At 35.6% G+C, this 21,791-nt stretch overlaps 5 protein-coding genes across 6 annotated transcripts; 1 reads left to right on the top strand and 4 right to left on the bottom strand.

Moving 5' to 3' along the window:
* Positions 1-449: 449 nt before the first annotated feature.
* LOC138134511 (formin-binding protein 4-like) lies at positions 450-4,417 on the bottom strand. The gene is made up of 9 exons (XM_069052823.1): positions 4,234-4,417; positions 3,813-4,173; positions 3,686-3,761; positions 2,584-3,357; positions 2,391-2,524; positions 1,348-1,586; positions 1,168-1,295; positions 622-789; positions 450-570 (listed from the first exon to the last, which is right to left on the bottom strand). The coding sequence occupies exons 1-9, from the start codon at positions 4,307-4,309 to the stop codon at positions 478-480; spliced, it is 2,049 nt and encodes a 682-aa protein (XP_068908924.1). The 5' UTR covers positions 4,310-4,417; the 3' UTR covers positions 450-477.
* Positions 4,418-4,457: 40 nt separating this feature from the next.
* Positions 4,458-6,478, bottom strand: mus81 (mus81 structure-specific endonuclease subunit). Of its 2 annotated transcripts, XM_069052841.1 has the most exons (4): positions 5,439-6,478; positions 4,957-5,380; positions 4,790-4,903; positions 4,458-4,736 (listed from the first exon to the last, which is right to left on the bottom strand). In XM_069052841.1, the coding sequence occupies exons 1-4, from the start codon at positions 6,362-6,364 to the stop codon at positions 4,491-4,493; spliced, it is 1,710 nt and encodes a 569-aa protein (XP_068908942.1). In that variant the 5' UTR covers positions 6,365-6,478; the 3' UTR covers positions 4,458-4,490. The 2 variants fall into 2 exon arrangements, with proteins under 2 accessions (XP_068908942.1, XP_068908943.1); XM_069052842.1 differs by lacking the exons at positions 4,458-4,736; positions 4,790-4,903 and having other exon boundaries at positions 5,255-5,394.
* Positions 6,479-6,509: 31 nt separating this feature from the next.
* On the bottom strand, positions 6,510-7,633 carry Roe1 (grpE protein homolog, mitochondrial Roe1). Its single transcript, XM_069052861.1, has 4 exons — positions 7,429-7,633; positions 7,199-7,379; positions 6,829-7,146; positions 6,510-6,768 (listed from the first exon to the last, which is right to left on the bottom strand). Exons 1-4 carry the CDS (start codon positions 7,497-7,499, stop codon positions 6,664-6,666), a joined length of 675 nt encoding a protein of 224 aa, XP_068908962.1. The 5' UTR covers positions 7,500-7,633; the 3' UTR covers positions 6,510-6,663.
* A 1-nt stretch (position 7,634) lies between these two features.
* Positions 7,635-8,594, top strand: LOC138134530 (3-oxoacyl-[acyl-carrier-protein] reductase FabG-like). The gene has a single exon (XM_069052859.1). It carries the CDS (start codon positions 7,783-7,785, stop codon positions 8,539-8,541), a length of 759 nt encoding a protein of 252 aa, XP_068908960.1. The 5' UTR covers positions 7,635-7,782; the 3' UTR covers positions 8,542-8,594.
* A 44-nt stretch (positions 8,595-8,638) lies between these two features.
* Positions 8,639-19,887, bottom strand: LOC138134514 (RING finger protein 44-like). Its single transcript, XM_069052838.1, is given in 10 exon segments — positions 8,639-10,479; positions 12,534-12,840; positions 15,572-16,113; positions 16,178-16,318; positions 18,576-18,787; positions 18,840-19,094; positions 19,146-19,273; positions 19,323-19,497; positions 19,554-19,583; positions 19,586-19,887. Coding segments are annotated over 10 exon segments (1,917 nt in total). The 5' UTR covers positions 19,650-19,887; the 3' UTR covers positions 8,639-10,416.
* Positions 19,888-21,791: the final 1,904 nt, after the last annotated feature.

The following is a 21,791-nucleotide window of genomic DNA, read 5'->3' on the forward strand; positions in this document are numbered from 1 at the left end:
GCGTTTTATGTAAAAATTTTAAAAGTTGTCACCGGGCGATGTTTGCGTCACGGTTTCGTTCTGGGTACTCTCACTCTGTTCCCTCTGTTCTCTCATTGGCCAACCAATGAGAGGGCTTCGCTCGCGCCGCGCTTGCTCCCAACTTTTCTATAAATAGTCGACGCCGGCCGCGACTCTTCCACTTTCGTTAACGCTTCAAACTTGTACGTTTCGTTCTCTCCTCTCCCTCTACAAAAAAGACTGCGGCTCCGTAAAAACCGAGCTGGACAAAAAAACGATGCTCTTCTTCGAGACCCCGTGCATCGAGAGACGATACCCAACCGGTTCTTTCCAGAGTCACTCCGGCGTGGAAGAGGCTTCGGTCCGCCCCAATTGACACCGGCCCCGAAGATGGGTTCGACCGCTCCAGTGGTAACAAAATTTAGCAATAAATAAAAATGGACCACAAATACGATAAAGGTTACTAATCTTTATTTTTCAGTCATTATAAGATAGTTGTACATTTTTCCATTTTTCTACTAGTTTTGAAACGCCTTTCTTTTTCATGGCTATCCCTTGTGTCAATTTCACCTGAAAAAAAAATCATTAACTGTTAGCAATTTGTTAAATAAGATTAGTTACTTTTGTCTTCTTCTTTTTTTTTGACGGTTCCAGAACGTTGTCTGTGGTAGTTTCTAATTTGGCATCTTCGTTAACGTTGGGAATTGGTGGTGAATTGCTGGTTTCAATTGCAGCAATATCGGAATAAAACGAGTTCAAAACGTCAGTCATGTCACCTTTGACATTCTCCTAAAATTATTCTCAAGTAAATTGTTTTTTCTACGATCGTGCAAAAAGTGAGTTAATTGCATTGTTTTTGGTGGAAAAAGTGCCTTTAAATTGCACTAGTGCAATAAAGTCTTTATTGCACGCATCTGTCAACAGTTTGTCTACGATCGTGCAAAAAGTGAGTGTTTATTGCATTTTTCACACACGACGCACAGGACTGAACTGTTGTTCATCGTTGTTTTTGTCTCGTTTTTTTGCTCGATCGTAGAAAAAATGTTGTATGCAACACGTGCAAAAAGTGTTATCGCTCTTGCGACAATTTTCACGTCGCGTGCAATAATCATTCACTTTTTGCACTTGTTGCATAATAACTATTATGTTGATCGACTCTAATCAAACCTTCGCTTTCGCCGCCACATCCAGGGCGTCGACACCCGGCGGAAGAGGTTCACCGTTACTATCGTATCTATCTGTTCTCACGTTCAACACGGCGGTTGCTTCTTTAGGTTCTGGAGGCAGAGGAATATCTACAACGTCAAGTTTACAAACCAACTTTGACTCCTTTCATTAACGCCTTACCACATTTCTTTTTATTATTGCTGGACTTACAATCACTGATTGTAGGAGGAGGGGGAGGACTGGGGCTAGCAATGTTTGGAGGTAATGGAGGTGACATGTGAATTGTAGGCTCCGCTCCATTGGGAGGAGGAGTAGTGCAAATATCCATGGCCTCATCACATACCGTAACATCCGCTTGGGGATACTCCCACTGACTTTCTCCCGTCGCCGCGTTCTGATAATAATAGCGCTTATGCGACCTAAAACACCATCAAATCGACCTCACAGAAAACAGTTAAGACTCGTCAAAAAATATTTTTCATGTGCGCGTAATTGGGAATTACGCAATGCACACGTTTGAATTTGGCGCCAGAAAAGTCTTGAGACTGGCTTCACCAAAATGTCACTGTTATTTCATTGAGTCATTGATGAAACTTGCCTCTAGTAATCTTTGATAAGTGGAAAATGCAGTGTTTTTTCGTAATTTTTGTTTATTTCCTGCATATACTATACCTGTCACGCTTTAAAAAATACTTTTATAAATGTTATATATAAAAATTTAAGAAAAGAATCCTCTTCACTCCCCAAACGTGCGTTGAAGCCGGCATCGTTCTTCTCGTCCTACACATACAGAAAAAGATTAATAAAAATACAAGAAAGACGATAAAATACTAAACAATTACTAATTAGGTTGTTACGTGAATGTAAATCTACAAACCTGAATGGATTTTTTTAACTACATTCAAAAAGCTTCAACACTGATGTTAAATATGTACGGAATAACTTCATCTTCGATTTTAAGTCAATAAATAAAAATCGCAAAACTAAATTATCTTTACGCAATACATTTTTGCACAAGATCTGCTTCTGTATTAATCAAAATTAATCTAAACGATAAAAAAGAAAATATTTCTTACCTGTAAAAATGTTGGTATCTTGAAGAATAGCTGCGGCGAATAAAAACGAGAAACAAAAAGGGACTGATAGGGTGAAGGGGATAATCGCAGGGTAATAAAAAGTTGACGAAAATTCGGACTATAATTAACAAATAACACATTTCGTACCTATCCCATTGCAGAAGCCAACCTTCCGGCGTGGTTTCTTTTTCCAATTTCACCAGATCTGAACACGTTTCGTCTAGCCACTTTCTTAAGTAACTCTGTTTTAAATCTCCAGATTTTAGGGCCGTGTAGAGAGTCTAAAAAGTACAAAATTTCTATCAGATCATTTTCATTCAACTTTTAATTCACTTCAGACCTCAATTTGAATGAGCATCACTTGTACTGGAGAGACCTCTTCTCGTCCTTCGCTCAAGAAACCTAATTTTTCCTTGAGCGTTTTGTACGTATCTTCAATTTCCCTCAGGACCTTCTCCGGTTTTTCCCCGAAATTTTCTCCGGCATTTGTCGAAACCGGCGTGGGATTCAAAACGTCGCTTTTGACAAACATAACACCCCCACACTTAAATCCAGGATAGGTACTCCCTCCACCGCTAATAACATTGTCACCGCTGTTACTATCATTCGAAAATCCCAATCCTTTGCGTTCGTTTTCGTCATCTATTTTCGATTTCTTTCCTGTATTGACTAAAGCTACTCCGATGCGACGTTTACGCTGAAAAGCTTTCGAATCAAAACCTTCGTCTCCCTCGGTTATCTTCGGGGACGCCCCAAAATCTTTAACGTCGATGGGTTTAGTCACCGGGAAAAGGGTACTATGAGAAATTTTATTTTCATGAGGTGGCGGCGCTAACAAGAAATTTTGTTTCGGCGCTTCCACCTCCGGTTCTTCTTCGGAGTCGCTGTAACCGGCAACAAGGGAGAAACCTGATATTTCTTTGGCTTCAGGTTTTTTCAAAATGGCGGTTTCAAGTTTTGTTTTATTGACAATTTGTTTCACCTCAGATGGCAATTCTCCTCCGAGCTGTTTTAATTCACACGCTTTTTTTTGAATTTTTGATATAATGTCGACGTCGTCTTCGTCTTCAGAATTCGGAGTTGACGACTGGAGTGGTTTATTTGAATCGATTTCCTTCAATGATTTTATTAATGTTACACAAAATTAATTTTTCGGAAAGAAAGCCTCAGAAACTGCGAATTCTCAACTTGCTAAGGAGAACTCTAGCAGTAATTCATCAAAGGCTAAATTATATTTGATAAGTCAGATTGAAAACTTTATGATCATTTGCAACAATACTGCTGCATCTAACAGATTTTTCATCATACATGTATGTGTTGATATTCAAAATGCGATTACAGCTTTTAAAATAAAATTATTTTAAAAAGTTAAACAAAAAATGGTGGAAAACAATCAACAAATGACACAAAACAAAGCAAATAAAATATTGCTTAGTGCTAACCTGTGCATCCTCTTTTGGTAGGTTCTCTTCTTCTGACTCACTCTCACCACCATAAGATGAAATTAGAATAATTTTTCTGCAAATGCAAATTTTTGACACAAGTCAATTAAAATTATAAAAAACCTACTCATCATCTGAATCACTCCTTCTCCTAAAAGGCTTACTGTTTACTTTTTTCTTTTCTTCCTTTGGACTATGTACAACTTCTTTTTTAACAGTTTTACTTTCTTTAGGGGGACCACCAGCAACAGTATCTGTACACTCTCCAATTTTATATATTTTTATGGCGTCTGAAACTGGCGGTAATAAACTACTTGTACTAGGAAATAAAGGTGCTGTTCTTGGAGGTATGTAAAGGTTACAAGATTTCTTTGTTTTTGTTTTATTATATGCTCTATACTCAGAAGGCATGTCCCACGTTACTTCATTAGTGTTAGTATTCCAATAATAGTAATATCCACTGTCTTCATCATAACATTTCTCCCAAACTATAAGGTAAAATTAGAATGAATATAAAATTTTCTTGGGTAAAAAGATTAAAAACTTGCCGCTTTCTTCTTTGTTTTCACTTAAGGGGGCAATTTCGTTAATTTCATTAAGAAAATCATTCACTCTTGCATCCATTTTTACTTAATTATCAATGTTTGTAAATATAAAATTACAATACTGCGTTGGAAGTACTACAATTTTTTGAGGTTAAGTTATCGACTTTTTGGAGATAAATAGAATTAGTGACTTTTGCTTTATCAGAGCTGCCAATCACGAACAGCGCTAAATTTTAAAATTAAATTTATTTTAAAATGTATTAATATAAGTCTTTACAAAATATTTGGAAAACAATTCTACTCAAAACTGGACCCACATTCTTTCTTAATGTTCCATACTGAATATTGGAGAGCAGTTTTTCCCCTTGAGCTTCATTCATTTCACTATAGCTTAATTTCAGAAGTTTAGGAGTTTGATATTTTTCTACAATTGCCAGAGCCTTATCCACAGACATTCCTTTAATTTGCAAAAGATGCTTTATAAACATTTCTTTGACTTTAAAATGCTGCAAGAACAAATATCTAATAAATATAGTTTTAACAAAAATAAATACCTTACCCTGATTTTTGAGGAGCTTTTGTTAAAATCTTGAAAGTGCATCAATGGAATTAAATCATCATCTACGGCTAATTCTGGCAAATCTTCTTTTTGGCAACTTACCAAAGTTTTATTCTAAAATTATTTATTTGAAAAATTAAGAAAAAAAAAACAGAAAAAACCTCCACCTTGAACAAATTTATAATAAAATTCGTTAGGCAGACTAAATATTCATAAGTTGCTTTTCCAGTCTCTGTAAATTTCACAATAAAGCCATCTTGAATAAGAGTATTTGTAGCTGCTTGATACAATGTAGTAATAGGAAGACCTACATGTTCATTCCTCCCATAACTTTCAATTAAATAAATTAACTTTTGAAGACCACATTGCTTTAATCTAAATTTTTGTTCATGAAATCTATCATCCTTAATACTTTTGCCAAAATCATCCATTCTTTTTCTTTCAATAATATATGGCAAAACTAGCTCAACTTTAGAAGTATTATCACGACAAATCCATACATAATCTCCCACTTTTAAGTTTCTGACTTCATGCTGAACATTATTTTTTTTTAGTTCTACCAGTGTTGGATCATCTTCACTGTTTCTATTCCTAGAAATCAATAACTGGTCTTTATATAAAAAAAAAACAACTAAAATGCCCACATTACCCACTCACTTCTTGAGTATCTACTAAAAGAATTATTTCAAAAGAATTTGGTGCTAATATAACAGCTTCATTATTAATGCTGCTTTGACTTGAATTTGTTGATGTTTTGTGTGAAACAGAATTAGTTTTTTTGGGGACAATTGGAATATCTAAGGATTGTATATTATTTATGTTGTTTTGCAAACTGCTGGCAGCTTCTTGTACACTATTGACTGTTTTTTCAATACTTAAAACATTTGAGCATGATGGTTTTTCTTCATTTTCCTGTTTTTGGAATTCTTCAATTTTTAGTTGAATGTACAGTTTATCCCCTAGAACAGCTCCTTCATCAGTTAAACTGAATCTAGCTGGATTTCCTTGTTTTGTTACTAATTTTTTTTCTAATAAAGATTTCATTGCTGACCATGCTGTATATCTTGTGGTAACTTCTGGTTTTGTAAATGACACATTACACAAATGTTGTCCATTTGCAATTATTTCATTCTTTGTTAAATAACTTGCAAAACCCTGTTCATGATTTTTTTCATATAATGTAACTAATATTGCAAATGCCCCTGATCTATATTGAGGAATATACTCTTTTGAATGACCTTGTTGTGGATTTACCTTAGTTTTTTTAATTTTCGTTTCAATAGGTGATTCAACTATATTAGAATTGAAACTTCCATTTGTTGCTTTATACTGCATCAACTTATCATCTAACATCTTGCACAGTTTCTCCCCAAATCCATTTAAAATTTTACAGTCTTTTCCCGTTTCTAGAGGTAAGGGATATTTTTTCAAAGACTTTAAGGCCAATGAAAAGCAAAACTGCATTTTGGATTCATTCTGTTTTGCTTTGTCTCTCCATTCAGTCAACCATTGCTCAAAAAGCAGGTTAGGACGTTTAGGTTTCACAGTTACTCGTTTGCGAGTCGTTTCACTCATGATAATTTAAACGTGGAAAATACAGTTTATATTAATTTACCAGCATCAATTCAAATATTTGAACATTTATGCATTTTTCTACGCACTTCGCATTGAACATTTGAACTACTACGAAGTACACTTAACCTACAAATAAAAAACGACACTTGCTAAAAAATTTATTTTTTCAATCTTATTAACGTACATGGACTCTTGTAATATAATTGAAATCACAAGTTTATAAAACAACAAAAAATTTCCTGTACGCAATTCACATAAGTCTAAATGTACAAAATGAGAATCAATAATTATAAGACTACCTATTTGGAAACACCCACTAGAGCAGGCCTTATTACCCGATCATGTAATTTGTAACCAATTTTTGAAACCACAACAACTGTTCCTGACTCTTTACCAGCTACATCCTGAAAAACATTAATTAATCACTAAATAAACACAAATTACATCATTTTGCAAAATCTTACCTGCTGAAATAAAGCTTCATGGAAATTTGGATTAAATTTTTCATTTAAAGGGTTCACAGGCTCTAGTCCATGTCTTTTAAAAACAGACTGCAACTGAGCTTCTGTCATTTTAAGACCTTCATATAAACCTTTCAAATGTGGATTTTTGTCACTAATCTCTTCCTTTGGGATAGTTTCAGTAGCTTTGCCTAAAACATCTGCAACATCCAGAAGATCTTTACAAAAGCTTTGAATGCCAAACAATTTTGCTTCTGAAATTTGTTTTGTAAGACGATTTCTCAAATTTTCTCCTTCTGCTAGTGCTCTTTTATATTTGTCCTGCTCAAATTAATTTTAATGACTGTGTTTTTATGCAATACCAATACCTTACTAAAAGTTCATTATTTTTTTCTGTTAATTGCGCAATTTCATTGTTAAATTTCTCAATATCTTCATTAACTTTTGGCTGGTCAACAGATGGTGGACTACTTTGAGCGTTCCGTGAATCTCGTTCGTGTTTCGCTATTCCCTCGGGACCATTGTTTCTCTTCATGTTCATAATTGTGATTGATCTTCAAAAACATGCTCGCTACTTATCAGAAAACATTGGATAAAAGTTACCTGCTGAACACTAAAGTCTCGTTAAATAATTGGCCGCATTTTAAAATGCCCCTTAAACCAACTAGAGACATTTTTATTAAAATACTTTTTTCTTAATTAGCCGAAACGTTCACTTTTTGATAAGGTTAGTTTCTTACGTCAATTGAATGAAACCAGTGTCGCCAACCAGAGATTGTAATCTTGATTTTACGTGGAAAATTTGTTCCGAATTTATCGATGAATTGTATTTTTAGTAATTGATAAGTGTGATTGCATTTTCAACAACAAATTTGATTGCGTCCTCATAATTCTGGTATCAGAACAGTTATTTTTTCCATATCGTTATATAAGAGTGCACTACAGTGTGATTGAAAAATGGATTTTTCTGAAAAAGTAGTTCTCGTAACCGGTGCTAGTTCCGGTATCGGAGCAGCTACAGCCGCAACGTTTTCAAAATTCGGCGCTAAACTCGCCTTGGCAGGACGAAATTTAGATAACTTGAAGAAAACAGCAGAACAATGCGCCACCAAACCTTTAATAGTCACCGGTGATTTAACGAAAGAAGATGACATTCGTAAAATAATAGATGCCACCATCAAACATTACGGAAAATTGGATGTGCTCGTTAACAATGCAGGAATTATCGAGTCCGGAGGGATTGAAAACACGAGTCTGGAGCAATATGATCGAATGTTCAACACTAACGTAAGATCAGTTTATTTCATGACGATGTTGGCTGTGCCTCACTTGATAAAAACCAAAGGAAATATCGTTAACGTTTCAAGTGTTACTGGCCTCAGAGCTTCAGCGGGCCTCCTGTCTTATTGCATGTCCAAATCGGCATTAGATCAATTTACGAGGTGTGTAGCATTGGATTTGGCTCCAAAAGAAGTAAGGGTGAATAGCGTTAACCCTGGAGTTGTGATAACTGAATTGCATAAAAGAGGCGGAATGTCAGAAGAGCAATATAAAGAATTTCTAGATAGATGTAAGACAACGCATGCTCTCGGAAGACCAGGACAACCTGAAGAAGTTGCCAAAACTATCGCGTTCTTGGCTAGCGGTGGCGCTAGTTTTATAACTGGAGCTACTCTTCCTGTGGATGGAGGAAGACAACTACTGTGTCCTCGTTAATTATGCATTTATTGTCACATATTAATAAATAATTGGTGTCAGTAAATATTTTATTGGAGTGTGTTATTTGTGGATTGTCATTACAGAGTGGTAGAGATATCTTTTAAATGTTTTATTGAAATAAGAACTAGTATAGTAGCCACTAGAAGCTCCTATGAATACATAAATATTAAAATCCACTAAAAGCAAAAGTATCACTTAGGTATTCACGTTCACAAAAATACAATCTATAGTTTGATTATGCAGCAATTGCTAAATGTGAATGCCTTAGAATATTATATATTGCTAGTTTATGTTTGAAAAAATGCTAAAATGATTTTCATATTGCACTTGTGTCTGAGATATGTGTATACTGAACAACAACGGCACCCTCTACTGAGTATTTCGTGTAATTGCAATAAAACGTCACACCCAAACAAAAATACAAATTTAAATATTTCTATCAACCAAAACAATTTTATTCGCAATCAATAAAAATGGCTCATTTTTAAGCAACTTCACTTTCTAACATATACAGACATAATTGAGCAAAATAAACAATTACAACAAATTTAGCCATTTTAACGAGCATAATTTCACGAAAAAAAGCGCGCTAAACATCACAACCTTTCACAATTCCCATTAATACCTGCGACATTTAACCACCTAAAAAAATTGCCAGCACTTCCAAGCACTCTGTGACAATAATCCATTTATTAACCACAACAAACGAGGGTGCTTATAACAAATAAAGGCCATTTTGAAATGTTGTTGTAAATATACCAACTGCCACAAAAGGTCTCATTATAAACTAAACTACAGTGCGATTAGAGATAATTAATCCCAAAAAAATAAAACTTAATAAATAAAAATTACATAAAAAATAATACAACAGAACAATTCTTTAGCTCACGAAAGAAATTCCGTTTGGCCTTTGAGGCAGTCCTGCATACCACTTTAATTTTATATCTTCCTAAAAAATGTTGTGCAAATCAAACGGAATGGCAGATGTTGAATTGTACAATATAAAGGCACACCTATTACATTAAATTATTCTCTGTACAATAATTACCACTCGATAAACTTTAATTTATTCTAACAATGTTGAAAATGACATTAAAAGCGTTGAATTGTACTGCAATATTACCGAGAAAGTACGTGTTGGTACCAATTTAAATAATTAAGTACAAATTTCCCTATAGTTTTTTTTTAAAGTAAACAAATTTTACGTATAGCATAGTGTAGTTGAAGCATGTGTGCAAAGACATCGTAGATTCGTAACATTTTTTTTGTTATATTTTCAGGTAAGCGAAATGATGAATGAAGCTAAGAAAGTATTATAACTAAAACTAAAGCCTCTTTTACAAAATACAATGTAAACAGAGGCAACTTATCTAAAATTAATGTAACGATAAGCACTTACGTAAACGTTAGTAACAAAAAAAATTACACAACGAACAACATATCATGGAAGATCATGTACACAGTACATTCACGCAACTGTAAACAAATAAAAATAATAATAATAATAATAACATACAGATCGACGTCAATCAACGTAAAGTTTCGTTTGATTGCAAAATTTGACGTCTCTGTATTATTAGAGGTAGTTACAATGAAGAATTAGGTGTACGACATTGACACATGAATACAGACACTATAAAACAAAAATGTGGCTCACCTAAATCTTACAGACAAATGCTAACAAGTTCAAGCTTACGATATCTACTAGATAAGTAAAATAGGAAGTGTTAACACATATATATTTTTGTTTATTAGTGATATTATAAATCTATTACTGGCAAACTAATGGCACCTGACAGAACAAAAACTTCAAATTCTGCAAAATTTGTAAAGGAGATTATTGTTTCTGTTGGGACATTTTTTTTCGAGGATCTAATCACTAGTGTTGAAGTAGTCTGAAGCATTCCCGCGGCATATCGGACAGGTTCTGTTCGACTGAAAATTAACAATCGCAACAATCAATTTTGGTTTAGTACGGTTGCGGACACGGAATTTTAGACGTCAAATTTATGTCAATTCAAAAAATGTCAATGTAAGCCACGCTTTATTGCCATTATGATTGACGTTTGAAACTATTTGACATTTGAAAGTTTATTTTTGGCATGTCAGTATGATAAAAATTACAAAAATCGAAAGTGAAGTTAGTTGCACCTAAAGCCAGTTTTACATTTTTATGTCAATCGAATGACAAATCGTCCAAGATTCATTGTCCGCAATAGTACAAGAGCCGGTGAATATTTTTGTCACGTAATCTCATCACAAACATTTTATAATACCGTTATATGAGAGTTGACTATCATAAAAGTGACTGTCTGGCAACTCTGCGTTAGAACGTAGCACAGCGGCCCACCACTAAAGTCCGAAAAAAAAAAAAAACACCAATGCAGTCACGTTATAGTAGCAAGGTTTTTTTTATGATAATAATTGATTCAATAATCTACATACAGGTGTAAGTAAAATAGGCGGAAATATTTTATGCCGTAAACCACCAAGACATTTGAAGACGATTTGCGATGGCTAAAATTGCGTATTAAATTGAAATTCACCTCGTGGTCCCATGGTCGACGCTAATGTAGAGCAAACGAAAGTGAAATGGTAAAAAAGCTACAACGAAAACGATTACCACGCAAGAAATCTGACACTGAGACTGAATTGTGTCGAAAAAACGGACAAAACACTTTTACTTTTAGCGTACTTTATTCAGAGTAAATGCTGAAAATGTTGTCCTTGATGCGTAACACACGCATGTGCCCTCCGCGCCATTGATGCACGGACCCTTGAAAAAACTTCACGATCTTACCGAATTTGGACACCAGCTGCCACGACTCGTCCAGTTAGTTCTTCTACTCTATTTACCTGTATCGTATTTATTTAAACCAGAAGATCTTGGCGGCTCAAGCGTTGGACCGTTTCGTGCAATCCACCCTTAAAGGCTGTTTGACACGACGCTAAATTTTGCAGAAAATTTGTTACAAAATGAGAGAGACCCTCGATCTGGACCAACGAACGATCAGGAACATAGTCTGTCTTTGTCATTTTTAGAGAATTTTCTGTGAAATTTAGTATCGTGTCACGCTAGCTTTAGGGTAGTTTTGGTTCAACTACTGCGTAACTTGACTTTCGGTCTAAGGGCCCTTCCTCCAGCAACTCAAAGTATCACTCAAAAAATCGAAGGTATTCTTCACCATTTAAACGATTCGGGAAGATCCAATTAAATTATCAGTATCACCAACAATAAATAAAATAACTGTTCTGTTCCCGGTACAGTATTTTTTAAACGATTTACTAACACATACACGATTATTAATTAGTCACTGTTACATTGCACCGTTTGTCGAGCTGCAAGTAATAATAACTGACCTTTTTTGTCGTATAAAAAGCACTACTATTGCTTTTATGATTTCTACTATGAAACCAAGACAGTGGCGCGTCCACAATTTATTGTCTAAATTTGTTCAAAAAACGTATATATTTTTCAATTGATGCGGGAGTAGTCAGTACAGTCCCAAAGTAAACGAGTTAGGTGTCATTCGAAAGCTCCTGGTTTGAAGTAGTGCCTTTCCCTGGTTCCAAGTCCAAGCCAGGGGTACAACTGTGAACTCGCAGTTTCATATCTTGTATTAAATTTTGTAGCGTCACTTTGATCATTCAAATCAAGTTATCAACAGTGTTGCCAATCTAACTTAAAAGTCATAGCCTACTTTAATTATACATTTAAATGATCTCACTGTATAATGTGATTGAAGAAATTTTCTTTTTGCTGACTAGGGTTAGGGCATCACGTTATGTTCTAACGCACAGTTACTGTACGATCACTCTATGACGTGAGGACGTGACGTGAAATCACGTGACAAAAATGTTCACTTGCTCTCAGATTGATTATATCTCTTTAAATTACAAACTTGAATAACAAGTACTCATGGCTCAACATTCGTTAAACTCCAGAGTAGATATTACCAGCGTCATTAAAAAAAAAACATGCAACTTACTCTGAGCCACTTATCGATACATTTGGCATGGAACTCATGTGAGCAGGGCAGGACTCTGAGCACTTGTCGGGCTTCAAAATCGCACATACACACGACGCACGATGTTTGATCACCCTGGTGAGTGTCAGCGTTGAACTTATAGCTGAGAAGAGATTCGATCTCTAATTTTCCTAAACCGCGAGGTTTCGCCTCGCCCAATTGTTCGGCCAAATTGAGTAGAGCTTCGTAGTTCTCCGTTTCCGTCGTATCTGAACTACTGAGATCGGTTTGGCTGAAGGGAGACATTGGCGGGTTCGAAAACATGGCGCTGAAAAATCATCCGTTGGTATTCATTAAAAAAAAAAAACACCTGTTGCTGAAGTTGAAAAACCACTCTTCATGTGTATGCACGTACGAGTATAAACAGAGCTGTATTGTCCGAGAATATTTATTAAACAAGCAGAGCAAGAAACAGTTAAGCGTAGTGATCACGAGAGGGGAAAAAACATAAATAAAAAATGGATGGGAAAGTGAGCAATTTGAAACACAGCAGGTAGAAAAAAAATAACAAAAAAACAAGGGTGAAAAAACCAATAAAGAGCAAATAGAAAGGCATACTAAGAATGAACGCCAAAAGAAAATATGTAGTATATTATATTATGAGGAGCAAAAATGCCAAAGCACATAAAACCGTTTTTGCTCCGAATAACACATACTATTTTTTCTTCAAACCTTCATAACAAATTATTTAAGACATGTTAAGAAATCAGGTAGGAATTTCACATGATTTAGCTAGTTTACTTTACAGCCGGTCATCAGCGGAGATAATAACTTCACGGACGCCCTCAGCGGAGATAATAACTTCACGGACGCTCCTCAGCGGAGATAATAACTTCACGGACGCTGGTCAGCTCGTTAGATGCCATGACAGTGACGTGACACTTTTGCTTTATCAATGCAGCAGTGCAATGTCATATTTTACGGACGTTTGAAGAAAAAATATTTAACATGTTGGCTGAGGTACGACATGTGAGTCCACTATAGTGCGCCATCGAGAATATGATTTCTTCTGCTGGTACTGAAGTTACATATTCGTTATTTTTCAATAATATAATTTGAATAACTGTTTATAAATGTGAAGGGAAAAAAAAATGATGGAATCCATGACAAGTCGAGAAGTTGATAAAAAAGTGAAAAAAAAGTATACTTATTGTGCCACTCGTAATAGTTATTGGTTACTAGCTTTTGTCTGTAGTTTTGTTCGCGTGTACGAGTATTAACACTTTCAAAGCGCCTGTATTACCCATCGCACACATTTGCAAAAACATTGCATTGTCATTGCCTGTCAACTACTGAACCGTTGTAAATTAAAAATAGGTATAGCTACTATCAATTTAAACAAATTTAAATCATTTAAAAATTCCACTCATTGAATCTAACAAATTACGAGATGAAATTAATTACGGATTAAGGAATTACAAGAATCAGGCAAATATTCTTACCTGTGGACACAGCTTCTCAACTTTTTCACGATTGTGTCCCTTTTTGTCATATTATTCTCGTGTGGCCCCCCTTTAAGTGTAGTGTGATATTAGTTTCCTTTAAAATAAATTAAAGTCCTCTTAACCTCTTACGAACCACCGGGGTTGGACCCCAGGGGCGTCTGAGTAACAGGTGGTAACTAAACTTAAGTCAAGATTAAGGATCATGAACTTTCTTTTCATTGTAACTGCAAAAGTTCACAATACTTCTTCAAGCCTTCGTAGACCCACCAATCATGACACCCCGGGTGTCTGCGGATCTTAAAAACCTTCACCTGACAATAAATAACGTTTAGAATTGCAATGTAAAAAATCATAAGACATGAAGTGATCGTCGTTTCACGCCGCTTAGATTAAAATCGGCAAAACAGAAATAAGAGAGGCGCGCTCATATTGGGCACAAATTAATTGTTACTGTGTATCTCCCTGAGATCGTATCGGGATGAAACAAAGTGCAGAACACAATCAGAAACTTTTCCTTTCTAACAAATTATGTTGGAAAAAATCGGTATATTAGTTCGTTAAATCATGTGCATTCAAACAGGCAACCAGACAATAAAAACTCTAAAAACTGCTCAACTGTCTTCTCTATAATCTAAAAACTTTACGGGGTATATATACGCCCCCGTACAGCACCCCTCGCACTCACGGCGGCTTTAGCAAAGTAGCTCCCGCAGCGCACGTGTTAAAAAAGATATAGAACAAAAATAACATTTGAAAATACAGTAAGACTTCGTTATAACTCTCTTCCAGGGACCGAAGAAAAAGAGCGCTATAGCCGGGAAAGCGCTATTACCAGGAAAAATTTGCCGGACTCTTTTTTAGAAAATCTGACCACTTGGCATGTTAAAACTCCTGGTCTGGATGAACCAATTTTGTAGTTTCCAGCTCTTAATATTTCGCAGATTGTATTTTGTAGGGCTGGTTCCTTTATGGAAACAAATTCACTTCTTTTTTTTAGTATCGTTCGTAAAGTTGACGCACTTATATTTTTGGATGCAGTAAAATCTTTTTGATTCAATGTAGATCGTTCCAACCTCTATTGCTGATTCATTTTTTTCTTTTAATGAAAATAATTTTGAGACATTTTATACGATGTTAACAGGACCGGGGAAGAAAAGTACTGAGCACAAGGGGAAAATTCGTAAAAACGTTTTGTAGGGGAGAAAAAATTTGCAAAAATTTATTTTCGCAGAATCGATTAGATCATGGTACGTGTTGTTTCTTTCCTGGTTTTAGTTTACGTAATTTTACACCTTCCATCGAAGCGTTATAAGCGGGAAATCGTTACAAACGGGAGCGTTATATCGAAGTTTTACTGTATAATGATGTACCAAAGTAGAAGGATTATGAAGTATAATGAAAGTAAATATGAATTTTAACCGGCAAAAAAAAAAATTAAATTATGATCCGTAAACCTAAAAAAAAAAGTGCTTTTCCACATGAAGAGTGTGGCATTTGTTTGAAAACGTGCAACAACCTGATTCTATTTTTCTTAATTATTTTTGATCAACTCACAGGAAATGTAACAGGAAGCCTGAATACTGCGCCGGTGCCGAAATAATTGGAGCATTGTGATGCCAGCGCGTCCTCGGAGGTTGCAACCGTGGATTCCTATGTTGTCTGGACCTCGCATGCAACAGTTCCAATTGATTTCCTCTAGTCTCCGCCGACAAGAACAACGATGCCGGTGGCGTGACCTGAATTGGTGACACGTGGAGGGAAGGAGGTCCGTGCAAGGCCGAGTGGGTGTGGGAATGGTGGTCATTAAGAAGTTCCAGTTCGAGACTGTCCGGTCTCTGAGGCGGGAGATGTTGGCTGTAGTGCTGATTAGAGACGGAAAGGGCACTCGAAGGGGTGGGAAAACCTCCGTAGCCCTGATGTGGAAGACAACCGGGAAACTGTTGGGGTACGAGCTGGTGGGGCGCTTGATACATGTTGTGCATGTGACAACTGTGCATGTGCGGGGGAGCACCCGGCGGAGCCGTACATAACGATATGTGCGGAGGAGAGGTGTAGCTCCACATCGCCTCGGGATTCATTGGAATTGTCACCGGTACCTGGAAAAATAAAACGCACAATACAGAGAATATTTGTAACTTTTAAACGTCCGAAATCACAAACCTGGTTGATGTCCATCATCACGGTGGACTGATGGGGGTGGGCGTGAGCAACTGGAGGAGGACTTGGGAGAAATGTTTGGTGGTGTCCGTGGATGAAATCATTTCGATCTCGATACCTGGGACGCCGCAATGGAGGACTCCCCTACAGAATGACAAACATTTATTTAATTATCTACTCAATTTTTTTATACACATTGAAAACCAGAAGATAAATAAAAACAACTTGTATAATGAATGAGAATTCCATGTTTGGTTTCTTTTTCTACCTTCGTAAAAAGAGTAAATACATAATAACAATAAGCAAAAGCTCTGTTCAAAACTGAAACTGAATTACATGACTGCATTACTGTAGTAAAAACCCATTAAGCTAGAGTCACACGACAACAATCCGATGAAGAAATAATAATATTGAATTTCAAGAGATTTACCATTTGATTTGGATTATATTTTTGAAGTAAAATTTGTCATTTTCTCAAAAAAATTGTTATGTAAGGTATCATTTTTTTTTTTCATTCATCGTTTAGCTACAAGGAAGGTCTATCAGAAAGAGAAGAAAAAAGTGGGTGTTGTCATTTTAAAAAATAGGTGATGACGTCATTGCGCAAAAACCGATGACGTTATTTAAACAAGTTGCATGTCGCAGGACGGGATTTTTCGAAATAAAATCGACCTGTCCGAGGGATTTTCCAAAAAACATCACATAACGCTATTATAAATACATACGTCGGCGTCGCATTGATGGACTTACCTTTGATATGTGTATGTAAACAGCTTGATGCTGCTGTCATTATGTATTCCAATAAATAAATGAGTAAATAAGTTCTGAATAACAGTGATATCAACAAAAACAAGAAACAATTTTTTATTCATGGCGAAAAATCCAAAGAACCTAAACAACCCTAGACGAGGTTGAAATAAGTATCGTCTACGTAATAGTGTTCAAATTAAAATATGTAGTTGAGAAACAATTTTTCCAGTTCATGGACCGTAGGTTTACGTGATGTGGGTGCGACAGATAAAACTCAACCGCATTTATTACGATGGATCAATGTCTGGTTGTAAAATTTATAACGGCAATCTTTATTTTGGTTTAGCTTAGTTTTGAAAAATTCCGAAAAATTTTGAATTTGCAAAAATACAAGTACACTTCCGAACATTTTAAAGCTTTATGTGACAACAAAATACTGCAATAATTAAGTAAAACAATCAAATCAAAACGTACAAGTGGAGAATAATACCAAAGAGTAACGAACAAAACCGTACTTGAGTGACTAAATTTTGACCTTTGACAAAAAAGATAATCTTCAGTTACAATAGGATCGTCCTATTGATACCTCACGACGGTGGGCGTTGGAAATAGTCGTGACAATACAACAAAAAAATCTTATCTAAGTTCGGGTGAACCGTGTACCTTACGTCCCCTTGACGGATTAAGTTACGTATAACGGAATAGTACAGCTTCGACTTGAGAGATAATTACTGAATACTGCACACTATGCAATTATCTATCAATATTATTTTTATAATATGTTAAAAGTAATTATCAATGCCGCGACAGTAAATTCTAAAACTGTTCTACTGCGTACTGTCAAGTTTTCAAGAGACAACATTTACGTAAGTAAACTGTGGATAACATCATGAGGCAGTGATTACGATAAACTGAGTGTAATTATTCTTACTTTATAAAAAAAAGACTGGAAGATTATTTAAATTAGACTATTTGAAACTACGTCATATTTTTTATTCTTTAGAAAGGCTTACTCAAGTATTGTACTTTAATAAATTATTTCGTAATAAATTTCTAAGTATGTACTGATAGAACAGAAAACACACCTGATCCACCTAGAAAATGAAACATCTGAAGTTATTTATTTCGAAAATGTGAAGGCATATATGTACTTTAGCTCCTTATATGCACTTATTACATAATCATGTTCATTTTTTATATACTATTCGGTTGTTTCCATAAAAGAAACTTGACACTTTTATATTCCGTAACTTAAAATAGTTTACTGCCAGCCCTAATTTTTATAGTGTATTTATGCAACAAGTGCAAAAAGTGAATGATTATTGCACGCGACGTGCAATAATGAATATTATCTGGTTCGTTCTGAACAATTAGTAGAATGCTTCGATTGCGATTCCATTTATCAAATGACAAATACATCTCAACGCTTATCAGTTCATGTGTGCATTTTGACGAAACGAACGAACTCGTACAATTAAAATAATACTGAACAAAGGCCGATCGTTCTAACCGTTGCGTATCTGTTGAAACGCCCTAGTTTTTTTACGATATTTTTTATCCCACTTTGAATAATGAAATATATTAAAAATAGAGTTCATTATTCCATTGTTAAGTTGAGAATCGCGATCACACGATCGACGCATGTAATTACCTGCATGTTATGATGCGAGGTGGAAGGAGGATGCTGCCTAGGGGACCTCCTTGGAGGTGAGGCCGGTTGAGCATTCAGTTCAATATGATGGCCAGAACGCGACAAACGTCTGCGTTTACGGGACGGACTTTCACTTTTAATACTTTCTTCACCTGCTTGCCTATAAAACTGCGGCGAGTGCTGCTGGAAATGGACCGGACTCACTCGAACTTCTGTAAAAAGATAGACCATCTTACGTTTATCACATCAAACAGCTGATTATACCTCTGCCATGCCTCCTCTGAGAATTTGAAAAATCCATCATGTTTCTTTGATGCATGACGTCAGGAGGAGAATTACTGATGATGTTTGTGGAATTGTCACATATATTTATGTGAAGGGGTGGCGATATATGACGGCGATCACCCAAATTGGGCATGTGTCGCCTGTCTCCGCCGTTGTGGTAATTTTGAACTGGAGCGTGCCGCCTTTCGGGGGCATTCGATAAGGGAATGTGGCGCCTGTCTTGATGTTGGTGCCCTAAAATGAAAGGTGCTTGATTTGTTAACACATTGGTAAAGGGTTCCATACCTGATGCTTCATTGTTGTAATGAATGTGGCTGTTCCTCAATACCGGGCTAAGCTGTGAAGGTACTTTGGGGTACCCATGCACATAGTTGGAATCCTTAGGGCTAGTGTTGGGGGGTACTGAGCATTCACTGTGGGAATCAAGGTCAGCTGAGATCTAAAGTGGATCCAGCAACTTACCCCCTATTAAAATTATTATCGTATTCCCTGCTGTAGTCTTTGGGATAGCGATTGGGCCACCTCTGGTGGCCATGTGCATGATTTGGTCGACTGGGATGGTTGCTGGTGTGCCTACTGAAGGAAGAGGAGTTCCTTCGAGGTTGGTTATGGTTGTTGGAATTCATTAGAGTAATAACTGCAACATAATTATTGCAGTAACTACACAAATGAGACAACAGACATTGAAACAACCTTGTAGCATATATACACTATCACTATTGAGTAAGAGAGAATGAGTAATTTTATAAATTTGTAGTACACTATTGATCCAATAGGGGCATTGCACATTCACAATACACTACTATTGAACAAACTGTCTTTGATAAGGACACAAATACGACTGCTGGGTACTACGCCCCATGTTATTTGCACACGAGTGGGGAACAATTACGAATTTCTACAAATATGTTCTTGAGTATTGTGAAATCAGCTACGTACACCCTCCTAAGCTGTCACAACACCAACACAAACAAAGATGAAAGGTGGGGATGGGAGATGTTAAAAAAATTGCTATAATTTCACTGGTTTACCATCAAAGCCTCAAGTTTATACTTACAAAAACGCACAGCACGATACAAATAATCAACAATAATTTAACCAAATTACAACAGTTGGTGTATAATTTTAGATATTGAGCTCGCTATTTTATTTACAGATATGAGTTACAGTGTGGCCATGACGGCCATTACTTGGGGATAAAACAAAAAACCCTAGAAAGAATTGCCAGCGGCAAATGATTTGTTTATCACAGGGACGGATTAAGGCAGGGGACAATGATTTTTTACCAAGCTTGAAATAGAAGGATTTCAGGAATTTCAAAGTAATAAATCAGGAATTCCAAAAAGAAGGACGCATTTTCAACGTTCTAATTTATTTTTTTTTGTAAATTTATTTGCTGCTTCTGCAACAGCAATTACCATAAATAGTTGAGGAAAATAATAATTTGTTTTACTTTTCTTTAAGTGTTTTTAAAAATATGTAAGTACTTACGTGATATAAATTTACCACGTACTTACGTGGTGTGTATATGTGCAAAAAAGGACTTGAAAAATATATAAATCAGTGAAAAATCACGAAACATGTCCTAAAATCCTCTACTTCTTGATCCTTCACCAATCACCACCACTTTACCACTTTACGACTACAGTGGAGGGAGACAAGTTACGAACTTAGGGGTTCTTTGTGCTTACGAAGGTTAGCATGGTTAGCACGTGGTTACCTACAGTTGTGTGATTTCCTGCGAGTTCTTTGAATTTCGCTTTCCCAATAGTAAGTCTTTTTTTGTTTTAATCCTTATATACTTATTGTATTTTATTAATTATACTATATTCTTGTCTTTTATTATGATAATCACTTTTTCATTTTGTATTTTCTGTACAAATTTGACATTTTGTTACAATTACCTTAGCCAACACGTGACAAGACATTTCTTTAACAATATAGATAATTTTCAACTTATTTCTTACTTGCAACGTTCGCTTGTTTGTCTTTTGATTCTTGATCTGCATGTCTGTATTTCTCTATTTCTTCCGTTTAATTATAATCAGTTCATGAAGTTATGTTTTACAAAATTTATTAACAAGACTGCCGCCAAATTTAAGTTCAATTCTATTCTATAATACCCAACTACCCAAGTAAATACCAAACCAAATTTATTGTACATTGTACTTCATTGGTGAGGAAGAGAGGGGGTTAGGATGGTGCTAGAGCCTAGGGCTATTTTATCCATTATTGCGTTGACAAAAAAAAATCACCCCGGGAAAACCATTTAATGTTTTTGTCAAAAAGAGCAGAAACATTCTTTATATAAAATAGATATTACCAAATATTTTATTTGCAATATCTTATGTTATAGCTGCTTATTTGTGTTGGAGTTAAATAACAATAATACATAACGTAGTATGTAATAACAACGATCATGAGTGATAATTTTAGAAATTTTACGGTTTCAAAAATACAAATAATTATGCTGGAGTGTATCTGAAAATAAGTTATTCCAATTGAATTGTTCAGATTTCGTAAGAATTTTGTGATTACGGCTCTGTGCAAATTATTTATAGTCTATAAAACGTTATTCCAATTTATTTCTTGCTAGACAACTTTTAGTTTTTTTGCTAATTCGTTCAAACTCCTCCGGTACTCCGGGTCATTAACATTTACTAAAAATAAATTAAGGCCTGTCGAGAAAATATGTAATAAACCGCACATGACGAGAACGCTACAGTTTATCGGTTCCATTTTGCGAAATTTATAATGGTTCAAGGTAGGAGAAGCGGATTAAGTGAGATTTATTCGGTTTTGGAAATAATGGGGTGTAAAAAAGAACGATACAAAGTAAAAACTGGGAAAAGATCGAGTTCGGTCCTGGATAAATTCCCGTTTCGATGTAATTTTTGTGGACGTCACTAATGTTTTCTGTTGATCCTTGTT

The sequence above is a fragment of the Tenebrio molitor genome, chromosome 7 (genome assembly GCF_963966145.1).
Source record: "Tenebrio molitor chromosome 7, icTenMoli1.1, whole genome shotgun sequence".
NCBI lineage: Eukaryota > Metazoa > Arthropoda > Insecta > Coleoptera > Tenebrionidae > Tenebrio > Tenebrio molitor.

Excerpts from the sequence above, each read along its gene's own strand:
- LOC138134511 (XM_069052823.1), bottom strand. The coding sequence starts at position 4,309 with ATGGATGCAAGAGTGAATGATTTTCTTAATGAAATTAACGAAATTGCC. Across the intron at positions 3,762-3,812 it reads AGGAGTGATTCAGATGATGA|AAAAATTATTCTAATTTCAT; the intron begins GTAGGTTTTTTA and ends TTGCATTTGCAG. Across the intron at positions 790-1,167 it reads ATGTGGCGGCGAAAGCGAAG|GAGAATGTCAAAGGTGACAT; the intron begins GTTTGATTAGAG and ends GAATAATTTTAG.
- mus81 (XM_069052841.1), bottom strand. The coding sequence starts at position 6,364 with ATGAGTGAAACGACTCGCAAACGAGTAACTGTGAAACCTAAACGTCCT. Across the intron at positions 5,381-5,438 it reads GATACTCAAGAAGTGAGTGG|GAATAGAAACAGTGAAGATG; the intron begins GTAATGTGGGCA and ends ATTGATTTCTAG. Across the intron at positions 4,904-4,956 it reads TTATTATAAATTTGTTCAAG|AATAAAACTTTGGTAAGTTG; the intron begins GTGGAGGTTTTT and ends AAATAATTTTAG.
- Roe1 (XM_069052861.1), bottom strand. The coding sequence starts at position 7,499 with ATGTCTCTAGTTGGTTTAAGGGGCATTTTAAAATGCGGCCAATTATTT. Across the intron at positions 7,380-7,428 it reads GAGACTTTAGTGTTCAGCAG|ATCAATCACAATTATGAACA; the intron begins GTAACTTTTATC and ends ATGTTTTTGAAG. Across the intron at positions 7,147-7,198 it reads AAAAAAATAATGAACTTTTA|GACAAATATAAAAGAGCACT; the intron begins GTAAGGTATTGG and ends TAATTTGAGCAG.
- LOC138134530 (XM_069052859.1), top strand. The coding sequence starts at position 7,783 with ATGGATTTTTCTGAAAAAGTAGTTCTCGTAACCGGTGCTAGTTCCGGT.